Source organism: Oenanthe melanoleuca, chromosome 5 (assembly GCF_029582105.1).
Source record: "Oenanthe melanoleuca isolate GR-GAL-2019-014 chromosome 5, OMel1.0, whole genome shotgun sequence".
NCBI lineage: Eukaryota > Metazoa > Chordata > Aves > Passeriformes > Muscicapidae > Oenanthe > Oenanthe melanoleuca.
Genome location: NC_079339.1, coordinates 24992963 through 25010923, shown reverse-complemented (window position 1 = coordinate 25010923; position 17961 = coordinate 24992963). Strand labels below are relative to the sequence as shown.

General features: G+C 41.6%; 2 protein-coding genes across 2 annotated transcripts in view; one reads left to right on the top strand and one right to left on the bottom strand.

The window, feature by feature from the left end:
• Positions 1 to 17961, bottom strand: part of ITPKA (inositol-trisphosphate 3-kinase A) — a 74749-nt gene that overhangs the window by 11221 nt on the left and 45567 nt on the right. The window lies entirely within an intron of this gene.
• The window catches only part of LTK (leukocyte receptor tyrosine kinase), a 90766-nt gene that overhangs the window by 66518 nt on the left and 6287 nt on the right, over positions 1 to 17961 (top strand). Inside the window, exons 13-28 of the mRNA XM_056493084.1 lie at positions 138 to 288; positions 2433 to 2564; positions 3093 to 3249; positions 4114 to 4296; positions 4802 to 4900; positions 5394 to 5546; positions 6293 to 6403; positions 7044 to 7230; positions 7915 to 8005; positions 9243 to 9307; positions 11238 to 11367; positions 12498 to 12595; positions 14476 to 14568; positions 15166 to 15267; positions 17140 to 17274; positions 17627 to 17717. Of these exons, the coding sequence (XP_056349059.1) occupies positions 138 to 288; positions 2433 to 2564; positions 3093 to 3249; positions 4114 to 4296; positions 4802 to 4900; positions 5394 to 5546; positions 6293 to 6403; positions 7044 to 7230; positions 7915 to 8005; positions 9243 to 9307; positions 11238 to 11367; positions 12498 to 12595; positions 14476 to 14568; positions 15166 to 15267; positions 17140 to 17274; positions 17627 to 17717 (1978 nt within the window). The remainder of the gene's footprint in view (positions 1 to 137; positions 289 to 2432; positions 2565 to 3092; positions 3250 to 4113; positions 4297 to 4801; positions 4901 to 5393; positions 5547 to 6292; positions 6404 to 7043; positions 7231 to 7914; positions 8006 to 9242; positions 9308 to 11237; positions 11368 to 12497; positions 12596 to 14475; positions 14569 to 15165; positions 15268 to 17139; positions 17275 to 17626; positions 17718 to 17961) is intronic.

The following is a 17961-nucleotide window of genomic DNA, read 5'->3' as shown; positions in this document are numbered from 1 at the left end:
ACTGCTACAGCAGGGGAGCCTGCCCTGCTGAAATACCAGAAATACCTCTGTTTAGAAGGGAACACCTTGTAGATGGATTTACTTTGGGGATGAGAAGTGTGAGAGTTGTTTCTTCATTTATTTACTTTGTCTTGCAGGATTTCTGCCTATGGAGCAGCTGGGGGGAAGGGAGCCAAAAACCACAATAAGAGGTCCCACGGGGTCTTCATCTCAGCCACCTTCCACCTGGAGAAAGATGAGCTGCTGTACATCTTAGTGGGGCAGCAGGGGGAGGATGCCTGCCCTGGGGTGAGGGCCATGAAGCACATGTGGGCAGAGACCTTGCAGATACCATTCAGTGGGTGGCTTGGGTTTTGTGATAAAAGACAGAAATCCCAGGATCCAGCAATGAAATCCAGCCAGGAGACAGGAAAGAACCAATAAAAGAAGTTAGAAATAATCTTAAAATATATAAAGAAAATAAAAACAAACTCAAAATGCACAAACAAATACTAATCCCACAGCAACTTTGCTTTAAGCTCCTGGTGTTTGAAATAAGTTCTTAATCAGCTCTCTTGCTCTCTTGTGCTTATTTTTATCAGGAAGCTCATAGGCAAGTGATGTGCTCCCTCTCTTGTTTTTCCCCAGTTTTGGGTTTTTTCTGTGTGCCAGTTTTTCAGAAAATTTATTATTATTTATGGAAGCATCCAGCAGTGTTGTGGCTGCACTGTGTTGTATAGTCTCTAAGCTTAGAGACTAAAGTCTGAATCCAAAGCCTACCCAAACCAGTGAGAATCTTTCCACTAATTCCAGCAGCCCCTGGATTAGGTTTTTGCAATGACAAGAAAATACTCATCAGAAATGGAAATTCTGATGACAATTCTGGCTTATATATGTGTCCCCTAAATGCTAGTACAAATGATATTAAAGTCCTTTTGTCACTTAAGCTCAAAAACTTCTTCTTTTTAGTTTTTGATATGGTCTTGTTCCAGAGATGCTGTTAACCCCTGCCCAGAAACAAAGCTGTTTTTTCCCCATAGGCTGGTGTGTTTGGGGGTGCATAAACTATTCCTGTAGGCATTTGAAGTTACTATTTACTTTCCCACAGTAGACTCTAAACCCACATTTTCTTCACTTTATATAGTACAAGAATCGTTATCTATTTAAATAAAACATACATTTGTGTGTCTGCAGTTCCCTTTTCAGTGCACTCTCTTGTCTTAGGTCATAATCTGAAAAGTTGTCCATTAATCCCTTACATTTCATAATTTGTTCTCCAGATTGCAAATTATAACCCAGCACTATCTCCCTTTGGCAAGTGCTACTGGAAAAAGTTGCAGTTAATTTTTCCCCCTTCCAAAGCCCAACTTTCTTTGGCTTTGGAAACCGTGGTGAATCTGTATATTGGGTGACTAATGCTTGTTTTTCTTTCTCTGGAGAAGTTCTGCAGCTCCAAACATTGATTTTCTCTCCTCAGATTTACCCCAGTTGTTTTTCCCTGATCTTCATCTACCTTGCCATTTTTTTGTTCTGTTTGAATTAGCCAACAAATTGCTTCACCAACTAAGAAAGGGCATGCACCATCACTAACAGAATGGAGACAGAGCTCTCCCTCTGCCAATTTACAATCAATCCCAGTCTCAGTCTTGGGATGAGATGCAAAGGGCGTAAAATGGAACATGTTCCACCTGAATGTGATGAAAAACTTCTTTGCCATGAGAGTGACTGAGAACTAGAACTGGTTTCCCAGGGAGATGGAGAGTCTCTTTCTCTGGAGATAGTCAAAAGCCATCTGGGCACAATCCTGAGTTTCATGCTCCAGGGAAGTCTGGTTGAGCAGGGAGGTTGGATTGGCTAGATGACCTCCAGTGGTCACTTCCAGCCTTCCCCATTCCATGAGTCTGTGATTCTGCATGAATGAGAGGACACAGACAGTAAGGCTGGTGCAGGAATAGGAAACTGGGTCTCCAAATAGCTCTTTTAAGGTATATCAATAGATTATTCTCAGCTATGTGTAGGTCACCTTTGCTTTATGCATTTATCTCCTTTAGAAATAAATAGTAAATGTGTCAGTAAGAAAGTTCTCAGAATTAATCCATAATCAAATATAATTTAATGTTTTTTATTATAAGAAGTTCTAAATATGCAAAGTATTAGATATGTGAAATTAGCAATGAGTTATTATATTTTTTCCTGTATGCATCTTAAATTTCATTTGCATGTGTAATGTGAGTTTGCAAATCAGAAGTTACAGACAGATCTATCCCTCAGCTGGCAGTCCTAATAGAAAATAGAATAGAAAAGGTCACTTTCTAGAAAGATAATCTACATACTGGTTTATATATGCCCAATATGCATGACAAGGATTATGAAAATTTTATACTGAAATACACAGACAAGTCTCAAGAGTTGGATTTTACTGAGATCTGAGTCCATTTCTTGTCTCCTTTCAGGGCAATCCTGAAACCCAGAAGATCTGCTTAGGGGAGTCATCTCTCATTGAAGAAGATTACAAAAATAAAAGGGACCTGAAGGAATGGGCTGGAGGAGGAGGGGGTGGAGGAGGAGCAACCTACATCTTTAGAGTAAGTATTTCCTCTTTGCATCCTGCCTGAGCAATGTCCAGCAGAGCAACCAACTCTCACTGTCAGTGATGGCACATGATAAATAGTTACTTTAGAAAAGATTATGAGAAATGAATCTTCCTCTTCTGCCTCTTCTTCACCTCTGTCTCTCTTTGGTTTTTGTCTTTTTAGTTGTTTATCTCTTTTCATATCCTTCTTCATATTTGTCATACTCACTAGGCTAGCTGAACTTGTTCCTCAGTCCTTAACAACTCAGATGTGGGAATTACACCAGGATCCCACTTTAATGCTGGCAGCAGTCCTGAAAAATGAATCACAAAACCTTGATGTTCAGTTAAATGGTTACTTTTGTACACAGGAACATGATGTGAAATATTTTTGTAATGATTCTATGAGACAAGCAGCAGCATTGCCTTGGCCTTAGGCCACTCTTCTTTGGGATGCTTTCATGATCTTTGATAAGTTTGTGTGAGTTCACATATCCAAGGGATGTGAAGTTTTTCTGATGTTTGATGGGGGGTTTTCCAGCAGAAGGATGGGATTTTCGAACCTTTGCTCATCGCAGCAGGAGGAGGAGGAAAAGCCTACCTGATGGCTCAGGACAACTCCCTGGATGAGGCACCCCTGGAGCAATTTGAGAACAGCACTGCAGTACCTGGAGTCAGTGGGAGGACTGGGGCAGCAGGTGAGACACTGAAACCCCACGAGGTCAGAATCAGGTGGCTGAATACACTCATTGTCCTGCAGGCATGAATGAAGGGCTTCTTTTTCAGTCTTCTGGAATTTTGATGTGGCAGTAGTTTTTAGAAAGATGCTGATAGTCTGTAAGGGATATCTTTTTATATGTTGTGTCACCAGATAAAAAGAGAATGCACAGGACAGATGATGAGTGATCCAGTAGAGGCAATTCCATAGCAGGACTCCTCTCTTCTGTGAACAGAACTAGGGAAAATTATATTTGGGGGATGGAGCTTGCTCCTTCACACTGTAACAATGGCCTTTGAAGAGAAGACTTTTTCATCTTACTCCCCTTAAACCCTAACAACAATTCTACTATGGGAATTATACCAGAAATGGAAGCCTTATTTATAATCTTGTGATGGCTATGCCTAGAATCTATTCCTAAGAGATAAAAAAAATCCAGTGGTTGTCCATCTCCTGTTGTATCAGGCTTAAAGAGGGGCCACTAAAGTGAGATGTAGAAATCCAATTTATTTTTATTTCCCTGGGGAACTCAGCATCTTACATGGCTGACTGCCCTAACCTGTTATCCTGAAGGGGAGTGGTAGGCTCCTTATTTTCTTAGCACCACAAGAAATTGGTGCTGAGGTGTTGGTTTATGCAGCACATACCACAGGCTGAACCTTAGATCTCCTGTTTGTTATCACCCATGGCAGCAAGGAGCTTGTCTGTATATTCTCTTAAAGTTAAAGAAAGGTTTACCTTGAGCTAGGTACTTCAGAAATTAATAAGGGCTCATTTCTGTCTCTCTGCAAAGCTTGTGCTTCTCTCACTGTTCTTGTTTTCTTTTCTCACTCCCTGACTGAAGGTGGAGGTGGTGGCTGGCAAGATGAGAGTCTGCTTCCTCAGGCTGGGAAGTCTCTTCTGGAAGGTGGAGAAGGAGGTCAAGCTTGTCCCCAAGCTCTAGCCAAGCTCCAGTGGACCACCTCAGGTGGTTTTGGTGGAGGAGGAGGAGCTTGTACTTCTGGGGGAGGAGGTGGAGGGTACAGAGGTAAGCCTGCTGGGGCAATAGTCTTGGGGACTAATTCTGTGCCCTTCAGAGCACCTGCAGGCCAGGGACAGTGCTCTTAGTGCAGAGGCTGCAGGAGGTGAGGCACAGATACTTCTGTGAAACCCACCCTGCCCTCCACCATCTCTCTGTAACTCGGGAAATCAAGGTTATAAAGGTGTTCCTATGTGAGTTAATATTTGGAAGGTGTGATAAATCACCCCTTCATCTGTCCCCAAGTTACCCATGGAAAATGTTCTATTTCTTTTTTCTGTTTGAAACATATGCATTTTTACCTTGCTGAACTGAGAAACCTATATTAGATAAAGTCACTTCACTAAGCTTAGTACTGGCTGGGTCAAGTGAGGGTTTGGCATTACATGATCCAATATCACTGGAGGTTGCAGAGTGACCCCAGGTGATAATGGGAATGAATGCAACCCTCCAGAGACATCTCATTTTTTGCAGCTTGCAGCACTGATCACCAGCCATACTCTTCTCTCTCCAGGGGGACATGCCTCTGATAGTGATGACATCACAGCTGGTGGGCAGGATGGCATCTCTTTTGTGAACCCCATAGGAGAGATCTTCTTGCATCCCTTGGCAGGTACAATATGGTTCTTATTTATTTCTTCCTCCTTTTTCCTTCTTTCTCTCTATTTCCTCTTTCTTCCTCCTTGTTCTCCTGTCTTTGTTTTCTATTCATTTCATTAAAGCTTATTTCACACTGCAGGTCAGATCTTTGCCTGTGGTCATTTCTTTAAATATTTCCATAGTGCTCTGGGACCCTCTTTCTCTCAGTTTCTAAGCCAGGGGATACACCAGTCATCAGGTTCAACAGCACATCCTCAGTCCCTGGCTTTTCCAGTCAATTCACTTCAAGGCCTTTCTGTTTAAGGAACCAAATTTCTTCCCTACTGATCCCCATCAGGCTTCTGACATGTCCACTCTGTGTTGGACTATCTGCTCTCCTGCAGAGAAGGAGAGAAGTTGTAGGTACCTGCTGGGTTTTGTTTTGTTTTGTTTTGTTTTTAACCTAGCTAGAACAACGTAGGAAAATCTGAACTAAGCCCTCCTGTTGTGTGTGATTCCTTGTTCAGCTGTGGAGAGCCATGGTGAGGTGGAGGTTCAGATCTACCTTAACTGCAGCCACTGCCACTCAGACAGCTGCAAGAGGGACCCTGACACCAACCTGCCAGTGTGCCAGTGTGAGATGGGGGCCGTGCTGGCCAATGACAATGTCACCTGCACTGGTGAGTTAAGAGGTTTTAGCCTCATTGGATAACATCTCTGTTCTTTGTGCCATATCTCCTTCTGGCTTTTTTAATGTTGAATTCCCAAGTTGCAGCCTGTGGCTGCAGTGGACAAGGTGTTGTGAGAAATGTCAGTCAAACATAGGGCTGAAAATTCCTGCTGACCTTTGTTTACATGCTGAGCTGTGTCTCTAGCACCATCTCCAACACTCACATTCAGAATAGGCAGGAGGTAAAATATCTGTAAAGAGACGTGGTGTGAATTTCCTGAATGGGCTCAGTGTATCAGATATTTAAGCATAAATACCTCTCCAGGATAACGTACCACCTACTGCTGAGTTATTTAAGCCACAAATTGCTTCCTTCCATAGCAGTTTCCCACTGTGCCTGTCAGCTGATTCCTTGTACTCACAGTTATTTCCTTTCACAGTCTCTTGGAGCTCCAAACATCAAGACTGTAGAAATTTTCAGCTTATGACTAGTGATGTTACCTATTTATAGAAAACTGAATAATGGATAAGAAATCCGTGTTTATCAGTTTGTGTTCTATCTTCACAATAATTTAAAAATTATTTAGGTACTTTTTCAATCTTCAGGGCTATAGTCGAATTTGTTGTAATTTTTATAAGATTCTCTGATGATGATCGCTGTACTGTTTTCTGAAATACAATCAACTTTCAGAGGGATGCTTTACAGTAGCTCTTGGTTTTTTTCTGATTAATGTACCTCTATTTTTATTCTTCCAGTGCCCCAGAGTCCTATACCAGAGGGACAGCTGCCTCTCCCACTCCTCTTAGCTGTGGTGTCTGTGATTGTGGTGCTTGGAATGATCCTCACTTGTGGCAGCCTGTCTATCAGTAAGATACACTTACTTATCATCACCCTTTGACCTGGCTTTTTCCAGTTAAATTAGACAAAAGGAGACCACCTGGCCATGTGCCACTGCTTTCAATACTTGGAGCCAAAGTGCTGTGGTGTCCCTGGTGGATTGGAGGAGAAGGGAAAAAGAAGTGATAGAAAACATCACCACCCACACCTAGGCACAAGCTTAGTCCCAAAGGCAAGGACTGCTGGTACTCACCACAGAACAAAAGAGCTGAGAAAGCCTTCTTAGCAGGTGTTTCTGTAGCAGCCCCTGCAATATGGGATGAAGTCACAGTCTGTAATTAAATATACAATTCATTCAGGGAGATGGTTTGATTTTTGGGACTTGATGTCAGCAAGATGTCTTGTGGAGAACTCTTCCTCAGTTAATGCACAAAGCAGCATAGGACACCTAAGTTCTTCCCAGGTGCCTGCAGGAATAAGACTGTTTGCATATCCAGTACTAAATCACTGAAGAGTGTGAAGAAGAGCATGGTACTGGCAAGCCAGAGATATTCCTGGACCAATTATAATTCTGGGATTGGTGCCATTCTGTTCTGTGTGGCCAGCATTATCTTTCCTGTTCAGTTATAGATCTTGTTTGTGCATTTTTGTTCATCTCCCCACCCGCAGTTTATCACCTGAAGAAGCAGCAGCTGGAGGGATCCAGAGCACGACTGCAGAGCCCAGAATACAAACTGAGCAAAATCCGTACATCTGTCATCATGACTGATTACAACCCCAACTACTGCTTTGCAGGCAAGGCTGCCACTCTGAGCGAGCTGAAGGAGATCCCACGGAAGAACATCTCTCTGCTTCGGTGAGGAAGCAAGGGCCACCCCCTGGCTCTCTGCAGATCACCCAAAGTACAACAGATGGGATCCTTGCTGTGTTCTCTAAGATAATTTGATCCCATCAAGTTCTCAGGCAGAAGTGTAAGATCACGAGTCTCCTGTTCCATGTTCCCACACATAGGTATTTCACCTCTGCTGTGATTGTGTTCTTAAGGCACTTGCCTCCTGGCAGTAGCTGCCTTCCAAATCTACAGCAGTATGTCTGTTTCAGCATTTCCTATCACAAGAACATTTCCTGTCACAAAGAGATACATGCTAAGCTGTTCTTCAACATCCAGATGATACTGATCAAAGTTATATAAGCTTTAGAAGGAGCAATTTGATCATTCTTATGTCTTACACTATCTCCAGGAGACATCAGTCTGTAGCCACCTTATTCCATTTTTCTCCATTTTCCTCATCTTTCTTTTGCCATACTTGGTGATGGACCCTAGGATTGAGCAGGCCCATTTTTTGTTCAGAACCATCAAGGATCCAACCTCCCTGTTTCAGTGACAGTGACAGAAAATACTGATAAGCTATTTTCAGAAGCTTCAGAATGAAATAAAATCTCTGATTTTGATTCATCTTGGACTGGATGAAAACAAGAGCTTGGCCAGCTCTGGATCCAAGGACATATAACATCTGTTCCCTCTCTTCTTTCCTTGCAGGGCACTGGGACATGGTGCCTTTGGTGAGGTTTATGAGGGAACTGTGGTAGGCATTGCAGGGGACCCCAACCCTCTACAAGTGGCTATCAAGGTCAGTACCCACAAATTTCTTATACAGAAATAATTACCCATAATCACTATTCCAGCTGGAAATGCATGAGTATCACATGTATAATGGCATATGCATATGCGTGATGCAGGCTTGGACACACTGCTGCATCCAGGCACTACCAGCTTTGATTTGAGTGCTTTCTCAAGGGTTTTTCTACATGGTGCATTTAAAAATCTGTGCTGTTTCTCAGTTACTTCCCTTTATACTGAGAGTAGTGCTCTTCTACTGTATGTGAAATTTTCAGGTAGTCTTTTGATATTGTGCAGTGTTAAAGATGCTGTTGTGAATACATATTGATTTTTTACACTAATTTCTCTGTCATTAATGGCAAGAGACAACAGGCTGGTTTTTCCTGAAATTACTGCTGTTGCATCAGGATTTGTCAATTACTCAGCCCTGAAGTTAAGGATGCTCATAGACTGCTTCTCTTATTTTATAAGCTTGTGACTCAGAGGACCAAATCCATGAGTACAGCTCAAGAACATAGCCTTCATAAATTAAAAAAAGTTCTACTGTTAGTCATCCTGTCTTTCACATCATGAACTTCCCTGTGCCACTGTACAAATGTGGGTGAAAACCCAGGACACTAGCAAGCAGATGGAACTGCCCAACCTAGTTTCACTACTCAGACTGGAAGAAGCACCAGAGCACAGTGGCAAACAGAAGGAGATCAGCATGTCATTCATCTGTGGTCATCCAGTTCATCTCTATCAGCAGAAGATGTTGTCCAAATCTGCTGGCAGGGAAGAATGCTTCAGGGGTGTGTCACACAAGTATTTAAATCAAGTGGCTGTATGTGTCATATGACATGCAAGCATGTGCTGCAATGTGGACACAAAGAAAGGGGAGAATAAATAGCAATTATTATTTTAAAGACCCTTCTAAGGGTCTGTAAGTCCCCACGTAATACTTTGCTTGATGTTTACCTGAAGATATTTTTGTTCCAGAATTGTGCATCAAGTTCAATTAACACACAAAAAAAAAATCTTCAAATAGGACACTGGTTTCCTACCCTGACTTTATCTAGCAAATGGGTCACATGCAGTGCAATAAACTGGGCACTGAAAGGAGAAACCCTTGCTCTTAGGTTCCTGAGGTGATTTACATGTTACATGCTCATTCTTTCCTTTTCTTTTTTTTCTTTTTTGTCTGGTGGTCACACAAATATCCTGAATTCTTTGGTGGGATGGCCATCACTGCCTTTATCTCTCAACAGACCTTGCCAGAAGTCTGCTCTGAGCAGGATGAGATGGATTTCCTGATGGAAGCATTGATTATCAGGTACAGTTTAAGGGTTTTTTAACTGACGGTGGGCAGGGGAAAAAGAGTGATGCAGGTAAACATTGAATCATTTATTCCTTTGCCTGTGTTCAGAAAAGAAGTTCAGTCTTATTTTTCACCAGATGGCATTTTAGTAGCATATAATGTGCTACTTGTTTATCTCAAACAAGATAAGTGAGTTCTTTTGTTGCCTGTCTCTCGTGCTTTAATGCCAGTAGGCAACTTGGCTGCACAAAGCAGAGGGATGGGGAAGAGAATCAGAAGGACAAGAAGGCTCATGGTTAAGATAAAAACAGTTTAATAGGTAAAGCAAAATCTCTGTGAGCAAGCCAAGCAGCACTGAAGAATTCATTCCCTGCTTCCCATGAACAGGCACATGTTCAGCCATCCCAGGAAAACAGGACACCATCAACCACAGCAGCTACTTGGGAAGACAAATGCCAGACTCTGCCTGACCCTTTCCCTCCTCCTCATTCTGCCCCAGCTTTTGTGGCTGAGCATGGCACCACACAGTATGGATGTCCTGTGGTCATTCAGAGCCAGCTGTCCTGGCTGTCCCCTCACCACCTCTTGTCCTGGCAGCCTGCGGGGAGGAATGTGTGAGAGAAACCTTGATGCTGTGTGAGCACTGCTCAGCAGTAGCGAAAATATCCACGTGTTATCAACACTGTTTGGATCACAAACACAAACTATAGCACCATATGAGCTACTGTGAGGGAAATTAACTCCATCCCACCCAAAAGCCATCACAGTTTAACAAAAACTTCTGTTGATTGGTTCTGCTGTCCTGTTTAAAGAAGTAAGAAGGCACAACATTTTTGTATAAACATGTTCTGCATTTGATTTGATGTCTTTGCTTGACAGAACCTTTATAAGGTCCTATGTGTATGACCCTCTGATAGTTAATTATAAGATCTATAAAACCTTCTTGGAAATGATAACAGACAGCCACTCCTATTACCACCTGTACTTTAGGTATTCCAGCCTTAGAATTTACTTCATTAACAGAAATCCATAATCTTAAAACAATAGTAGGATCAAGGATAACTTTAAAATAGTAGCATAGTTGAGGTTGATTATAAGTATTTGTAATTCATATATTTTGAATTTTTGCAATGTGAAGTTCCTCTTCTCATTGTCTGGCCCAGCTCATACTTAGATGTTGGTTTTCTGCTATTAAAGCATGAATCTCATGACATAGTGCCACTCCCTACAGTCTTCAAGAAATTTGATAGCTAAACAGGCAGTAACACTGATGTATGTTTTTTTAAAGAGCAATTTTAATCAAATAAGGAGTGCCTTGATTCACTTAGTAGCATGACTCTTTCTCTTCCCCAACTTCCTCTCTATTTTTAGTTCCTTTATTATCCAGGTAATCATTATCTAAGGGAAGACACTGCTGTCTGATGACCGAGTCTTATTGTGCTCTTTGACAGCCTCAGCTTCCTTTTGTAAAAAGCAGAATCACATAAGCAGTTCTGCAGTAGGTATTAGCTGAGTCCCTCTAGCAGACTAAACTCTGAGTCCCCCAAACTAGATAGCACTATGCCTAAAACAGCCAATGCTGAATTTAAATCTCTACCAGACTTTGTATCACAAATGCCAATGAAATTTGCATTCTTAACTGTCTTATCCCTCTCGTCACTCTCATCTTTCAGTCAGTGTGTCCATTAAATTCTGTCTTCACAGACAGAAGGCTCTGCTTTGCTTTTAGCTTTTCATACATTCTGTTGAAGGGTAAAACCAGGCATAACCCTGTTCTTGGGGCTGTCATAGCCAGAGAGGCAACTTGATATGGCTGAAGATTTTTTGGTATCAGGATTTGCTCCAGTCCAGATTGCCAAATCTCAAGGCACAATGAGAATGGGTGGATGTTGGCCAGGCACTAATGCTGTGTTTCTCTTCCATGTGCTGTGACCTTGGCTTTCAGTAAGTTCAATCACCAAAATATCGTGCAGTGCATCGGTGTCAGCCTGCAGACACTGCCTCGCTTCATTCTGCTGGAGCTCATGGCTGGAGGAGACATGAAGAGCTTTCTGCGGCAGAACCGACCCAGGATGGTGAGAGAGCCCCCCTAGAGGCTTCTGCTTGATTTTAGTGTGGCTGCTTTTGTGTTTTATCAGTTGGATAAAGGCTCTGGAGCCAAGCTAGGCTCTGTGTGTGTCCCAGCTCCCACAGACTTTGGGATACCTGTGTCTGTTTGCTTGAAGCAGGTGTCAGTGAGACAAAAATCAAAGCAGGGCTAGAAACTCCAGTCTATTAGTAACTGAGCAGGTAAAATCCTATCCTGCCATTCTAGACTTCTCTGTCAATTTACTATAAATAGTTGGTCTTTCTTTTCTTTTTTCTATACCTCCTTTGTTTTCAGTGTGCTGTGATGGCACGTGAGGAGCTGAAGTTATAATCAGAATTCGTAGCACTCAGTCCTCAGCAGGTGTGCATCAGCACCATATGGAGAGGCACAAATTGATACCAGTTGAAGAGCTGAGCCTAATTTATTTGATATGTCTCAGACTTTGATTAGCAGTGTAGTAATTTCTCCTCACCCTTCCTGAGAGCAATAAAGAAGTTCCTAGAGAAAAACTGACAAAAATTTCCCTATGGAGAACTATGTAAGGGGGTAAAAATGAGCAGGGCTCCTGGAAAAAGTCTTCTTTATTGTTCTTAGGGAAGTGCAGATAATGAAGGTCTAGTACCAGTCCTGTAGTAAAGCATTCCTTTTTTGCATACTGCTCCTGAGGGTAATCACTGTTCTACCAGGACAGACAAGCTGGTGAATGCTGATGTTGGTGCAAAGATGTGCACTTGTGCATCTTTACTGTCTCTCTCTCTTGTTCATGCTCTAATTTCTGTTGATAATTTATTGACTCACTCTTTAAAAGTGGGTGCTTTATTTTTCCTCTTCTATCTCACCTTTTAAACCTGCTTGTCTTTTGAATTCACATAACACAGTAGGGAGAGAGGTGAAATCTCCTGGAAGTTTTTGGGATTAAATATGAGTTCATTCCTTTTCTAACTCTTTTCTTTGATCTGCTTTATGCTCCTCTTTGCTCCTGACTCATTTAGACTTTCCCCAATCCTGTACGTGTCTCTCCCTTTCCGTTTTTCTGTCCTTCTCTGATTATCCCCTGCATGAATTATATTCTTCTACTTCACTGTCCTTCCCTTACCATTTAATATCCTTTTCCAGAATCAACCATCCACGCTAACAATGCAGGACCTGCTGAACATAGCTAGGGATATTGCCTGCGGCTGTAAATATCTGGAAGAGAATCATTTCATCCACAGGTGAGGGGGAACAGTCTCTTCTGATGTGTTCAAGGTGCATGAGGCTCATACACTTGTATTTGCAGTGGATTAGACAGGACTAATCTCCACAGGGGAGACAGATTATTTTCTCTACCAATACAGGCTTGTGCTTAGATGACCCCATGGATCTCCCTGGGTTTTTTTAGGAGTTAGGCTCTGCACTGTTTTTTGCAGTCCTGGAGGGAGAGCAATGTTCTGTTCCAAGTGAGAGGGTTTAAGTACTAGTTTTCAGGTGCCTGCAAAGTAACGACAGTTGAGATTAGCCCTGTAGTCCACTAGATGGTAGTGTCACTCTGTGTTGGCTGATAAGACAATAAGGTATTTATTTCCCTTCCCATCTCCCTATCTTGACTTAAATGCTTTCCCTATCTCACCAGCGCAGGACAGACCATAATATTTGAGCCAAAGATTAGAGAAGGGCAGAGCAAGGATGACAGGAGATAAAAACACATTTCAGGCTTTCTTCCCAGATCAATGGCTGACCTGCTTGCATGATCTTGGGAAGCCCATATCTGTCTCTTCAAATTCCTTTTTCCTCATTTATTGAGCAGAAAGATGTTGATTTAGTATCCTTCAAACAAGAACAAAATATTGTAAGAGGGATAAAGGTTGTAGTTATCCTTTTAGAACTCCTTGTTAAGTATTGAAATCCTTTGTTTTTGATTAAGAATTGTTTCAGCTCATAACGTTCCTTGGCACTGTGGGCAGCTGGATTCGTTACTGTGAAGTGCCTGCTAATTGGAAACTTCTGAGTTAATCACTAGAGCATTATTTTTAGGAATTCTTACTGTAATAGTAACAGCAGCGTATGACTTTAAAAAAATCTCTGGGTCAGTCTTTGCACTGTTGGATCTCTAATATAAGCAAACTGTGAATGGATTCATTTTGTCTTAGCCAGCAATTCAATACATCTGAACACAAGGAATTTCCCTAAGGTTTTGTCTTAGTATTTGTTAGTGATGTCAGCATTACTTAGAGTGGGTTGGGAAATGAAGAAAGCTTTCATTACAGATATCAGGAATCCCAGGGGTAAAAAGTAGGGCAGTGGGGTTGTAAAGAGGCCTCTACAGTGCAGGAATTGTCAATCAGGAGTCACAGCTGATAACAGAAGGGAAAGTTGAAACTGATTTCAAAATCCTCAGAGATTTCTCGAGGCTGGCAACAGGAAGAAACATGAGTTGTTCAAGGAGCTTATTTTTCTTGGCAGTCAACAGGACCCCCACAGTGCTATGATTTTAATGAGTTTCTTTTCAGAATGCATATTTAAAATGAACAGAAATATTTTAGCCTTGGCCATGAAGGCACTACTTCCATTTCTGACAAGCTAAACTTGCACCCAGCAAACAGCTGCTTCCATATGGAGTTTGATTGATTCCATGGGAGATATCCAGAAGTAACAAAGCAACAAATTACCAAATCTGGTTCTACATAACTTTTCAAGCAGTTTACTAAGACTGTCCAACAGCATCACATCTGTAGCTGACGGGGACACTGCTGAGATGTCCCTCTCTAAATAAATAGAGCAAGAAAGAAATCTGTCATAATGTGATTGAAGCAAAAGAGGTTGGGTTTGTTCCTTTTTTGATACTGATGCTGTTTTCTTCTCTGAAAGAAGGTGTGAATGGGGAAAGCTTGGCAAATGCTGGGTAGAAGATATAATTCAAATGCAGTTTCAGAACTGTGGTTAAAAAAAATATAATGTAACTGGAATTCTTTCTTATTTTAACAGGGCTCTTCTCATTTGTGTAAAGATTACTCAAGAAAGACTTGCAGGACTGGGTCTAATACTTTTTTTTAATTCCTTTAACTACTTAAGAATTCAGAATTAAATTAATTTTTAATTTTTAAATTTTTTAAAGAGATATAGCTGCAAGGAATTGTCTTTTGACCTGTTCTGGAGCAGGACGAATTGCCAAAATTGGTGACTTTGGAATGGCCAGGGATATTTACAGGTAAGTGAAGAGCAATTTCAGTTCTGTGAGTAACTCAGTAATCTGTATAATTTTTGACAGGCTTGAACTGTTTCACAATATGTGAAGCAGTGGAACCATCCATAAGGTCTGAATTTGATGAGCAGTTAACTAGCTTGTGTTAACAGACTGTAAATTAACACATCTATGCTTATGAACCAATCCACTTCAACTGTGGCCCCAGGAAACTACAAACACTTGTGGATACTAAACCAAGCAAAGTCAAATTTATTAGCTACTTGATCATAAATTAGCTTAAATTAAAATTAAAAACCCCCAGCAACCATAATTATCATCTAATGATGCCAAGAACACTTGCTGCATCAACACCTTGTGCAAAACATTGGCAAGCTTGATATCTTTAGCTGTGCAGAACATTCTGGATTTCCATCTCAGCTGCAAAGAGGATATAAAATCCTGCTCCAATGCACTGTTTGTGTTGATGACTTTTCCTTTTTCTCACTTGGCCCCCACTGTTGCATGCAATCCCCAGCTGCTGTTACTGTGGTGATGAGATCTTTTCTCTATCAAAGCCCTTTCAGGCTGTGTGATATTCTCTGTGCATTTTATCTTTCCCAGAGCAAGTTACTACCGCAAGGGAGGAAGAGCCATGCTTCCTGTCAAGTGGATGCCACCAGAAGCTTTCCTAGAGGGCATTTTCACCTCCAAGACTGATACCTGGTAATAATTCTCTTTTGTTCACTTCTGCTACTCACTGAAAAGCATCAAGGAATGTACTGCTCAGAAAAAAAAAAGTGTGCTCTGCAGGAATCTTATAAAAAGTCAGAATTTCCCAGAAAAATATGAGAAGTCTTCCCACTGCATTCAGTAGAAGTATGGCTAAAGAATCCAGAGTAAGAATTTAAAAGTTTAATGTAAATAGAGGTAATAAAAATTTGCTATTCATAAATGTAGAGTATCACATAAAGCCAACCAAGAAGTAAAAAGCAAAAGCATATTACATTCTCAGAAAGTCTCAGTTAAAAATCCCGATAATATCATCAAATACTTCCCTCAGCCTTCAGAATCTTCCAGTTTCCATCAGTGACAGGGTCTGCTTATATACCTTGTAAATTACTCTCTCTGTACCACCCAGGATTACTCTTGTATATTTTTTTTCTTGCTGCATATGAAGTGACAGCAGATTTAACCAGAAGTCCTTGCTGGTTGCTGAGGAAACAATATTTATATATTGCTTTCTCATGCAACTTGAGCTTTCTTTAAAATAAGCACCCCCTCAACAGTAGCACATTCAAGCACAGGTGCTGGGAATGGAAGCTTTCCAGTTGCTTGAGAACACTTCTTTCTCTGTACAGCAGATCCTTCAGTGCTGTACTGAGGCATTCCCTCAAATGCCACACTGACCCAGTTTCCTGAAGTTGTTAGCGATGCCGGAAGACAAGGGATTGCTTATCAGCGCCTGACTGGGAGCAGCCAGCACTAAATATTTTGAAGGAAAGTGAACAGTTCCTGTAATAGGCTATTATAAGTAACATGCATATACTGGAAATTACTTTGACCTTTGTAGCAATAAGTGACTCTGAAAATTCTGACTCTGCTGATGTCCTGGCAGAATTCTCTTGCCTTCCTTGTGTCTAAGTCATGCATAATTTCTAGTGGCACTGACAATCTGACCTGTGGATGTAAAAAAGCACATTTCCCATCAGAAATACCACTGTTTTTCAGTTTCACTGCATCTCTCTTCCTTGATTTTATACTTGAACGTCTTGTTCTGAAATACTGATTCAAATATTAAGGAAACATTTGGAGGTCCCTGTCTGACCTCCAGGAGCCACTCCAGAAATCACACTTGTACCACCCACTTAAGGTGGGTAGAGGCCCTTTCACAGCTATTCCTCCCCACCCCAGTCACACCAGGTTTCCCATAGCAGACTCTCAGATGTCAGGATCCTTAAAAAATCCAATCAAGATGCAACAACAAAATAACAACTTGAGCTCCTTCTCCTGAGGAGGGGCCCCAACCGAAACAAGCCCTGGGTTTTTATACACTTACAGCCTAAGTGTGCCAAAGTCTGGAGTCATTGGATCCTGCTGTGTCTCTGAGTGTCCAGTCACCTGGCAGTGCCACAGGTCTTTGTCCCATTTGTTTTGCAGAGGGTCAGTGCCAGGCCAGCATCTTGCCTTGGGCTTCTGCCACCCAGAGCTCAGCCTGCAGCCAAGCTACCAGCACCAAATGTATTCCTCAACACAAATATCTCAAGTTTTCCCAAGTAAGGCAAGAAATATCCATGCCAGATCTAACAGGTCTTTTCAGTCAGATCATGCACACCCAAGGGCAGTCTGGCATTTCCTGCTCTACTAATAACGAATCCACAGAAAGAACAACTGCAGAGTTACTATATATTTTGAAACCTCTGCAAAACTTGTTTTGGAGCTTGAGCAAAGATTTTGATTGATTGGGGTGTCTTTTTATGTAAACATCGATTGGATTGCGGTTTTGAAAGGTTGTTGCTTGTGGTGTTGCCTACACAGCTACAAATTGTGGAGCACAAATGAAACCTGATTGGAATTGTTGCCTGGTTTCTGACACAGGTCCTTTGGAGTGCTGCTTTGGGAGATTTTCTCTCTAGGCTACATGCCCTACCCTTGCAAAACCAATCAGGAAGTGCTGGAATTTGTCACCAGTGGAGGAAGAATGGATCCACCAAAAAACTGTCCTGGGCCAGTGTAAGTATTTCCTTACTCTCACAAGCCAAAGTATAGTAGGTGCCAAAAATGTGGACAAAGACACTTCTACTCAGGTAATCATGATTGCCCTCCCTGTTAGGCAGGTATTGCTAAATGTCTCTTGAGCTGCTGCCTCTTGTATACAACTTAGAGCTCTACTAGATTTGCTTTAAATAGTGGCTCCCAAATCAGACAGGATCCAGGGACATAAAAATTATATATCCACTTTTGGCACACCTCCTTTGAGCCATGTACCAAGTGTGGTCCCTTGGACCTCTGATCACCTCATAGTGAAATACTTTTCTTACAAAATAAGCTTGATAATTTATTTTATTTTATTTTTAACTTTAAGGTACCGGATCATGACACAATGTTGGCAGCACAGTCCAGAGTATCGGCCAAACTTCTCTACCATCCTGGAAAGGATCAAATATTGCACACAGGTATTGGTCTTTGGTATCCACTGAATGCAAACTATCCAAAGAAATTAGCTTTAGTCCCTAAAGCAAGTGAAGGGTCCTGACAGACAGATATAATCACATTACTAGTGTGGTGGTGGTGTTGGCTCTTTTCCAGTGTCCATCCTCACTCTCCTATCTTCTGTTCAGCCATAATGAGCATAAACTGTTCCTGTGCAAATGGATGCTTTTAGCTCTCTGCTTGTTCAATTGCAAATTATCCTTCATT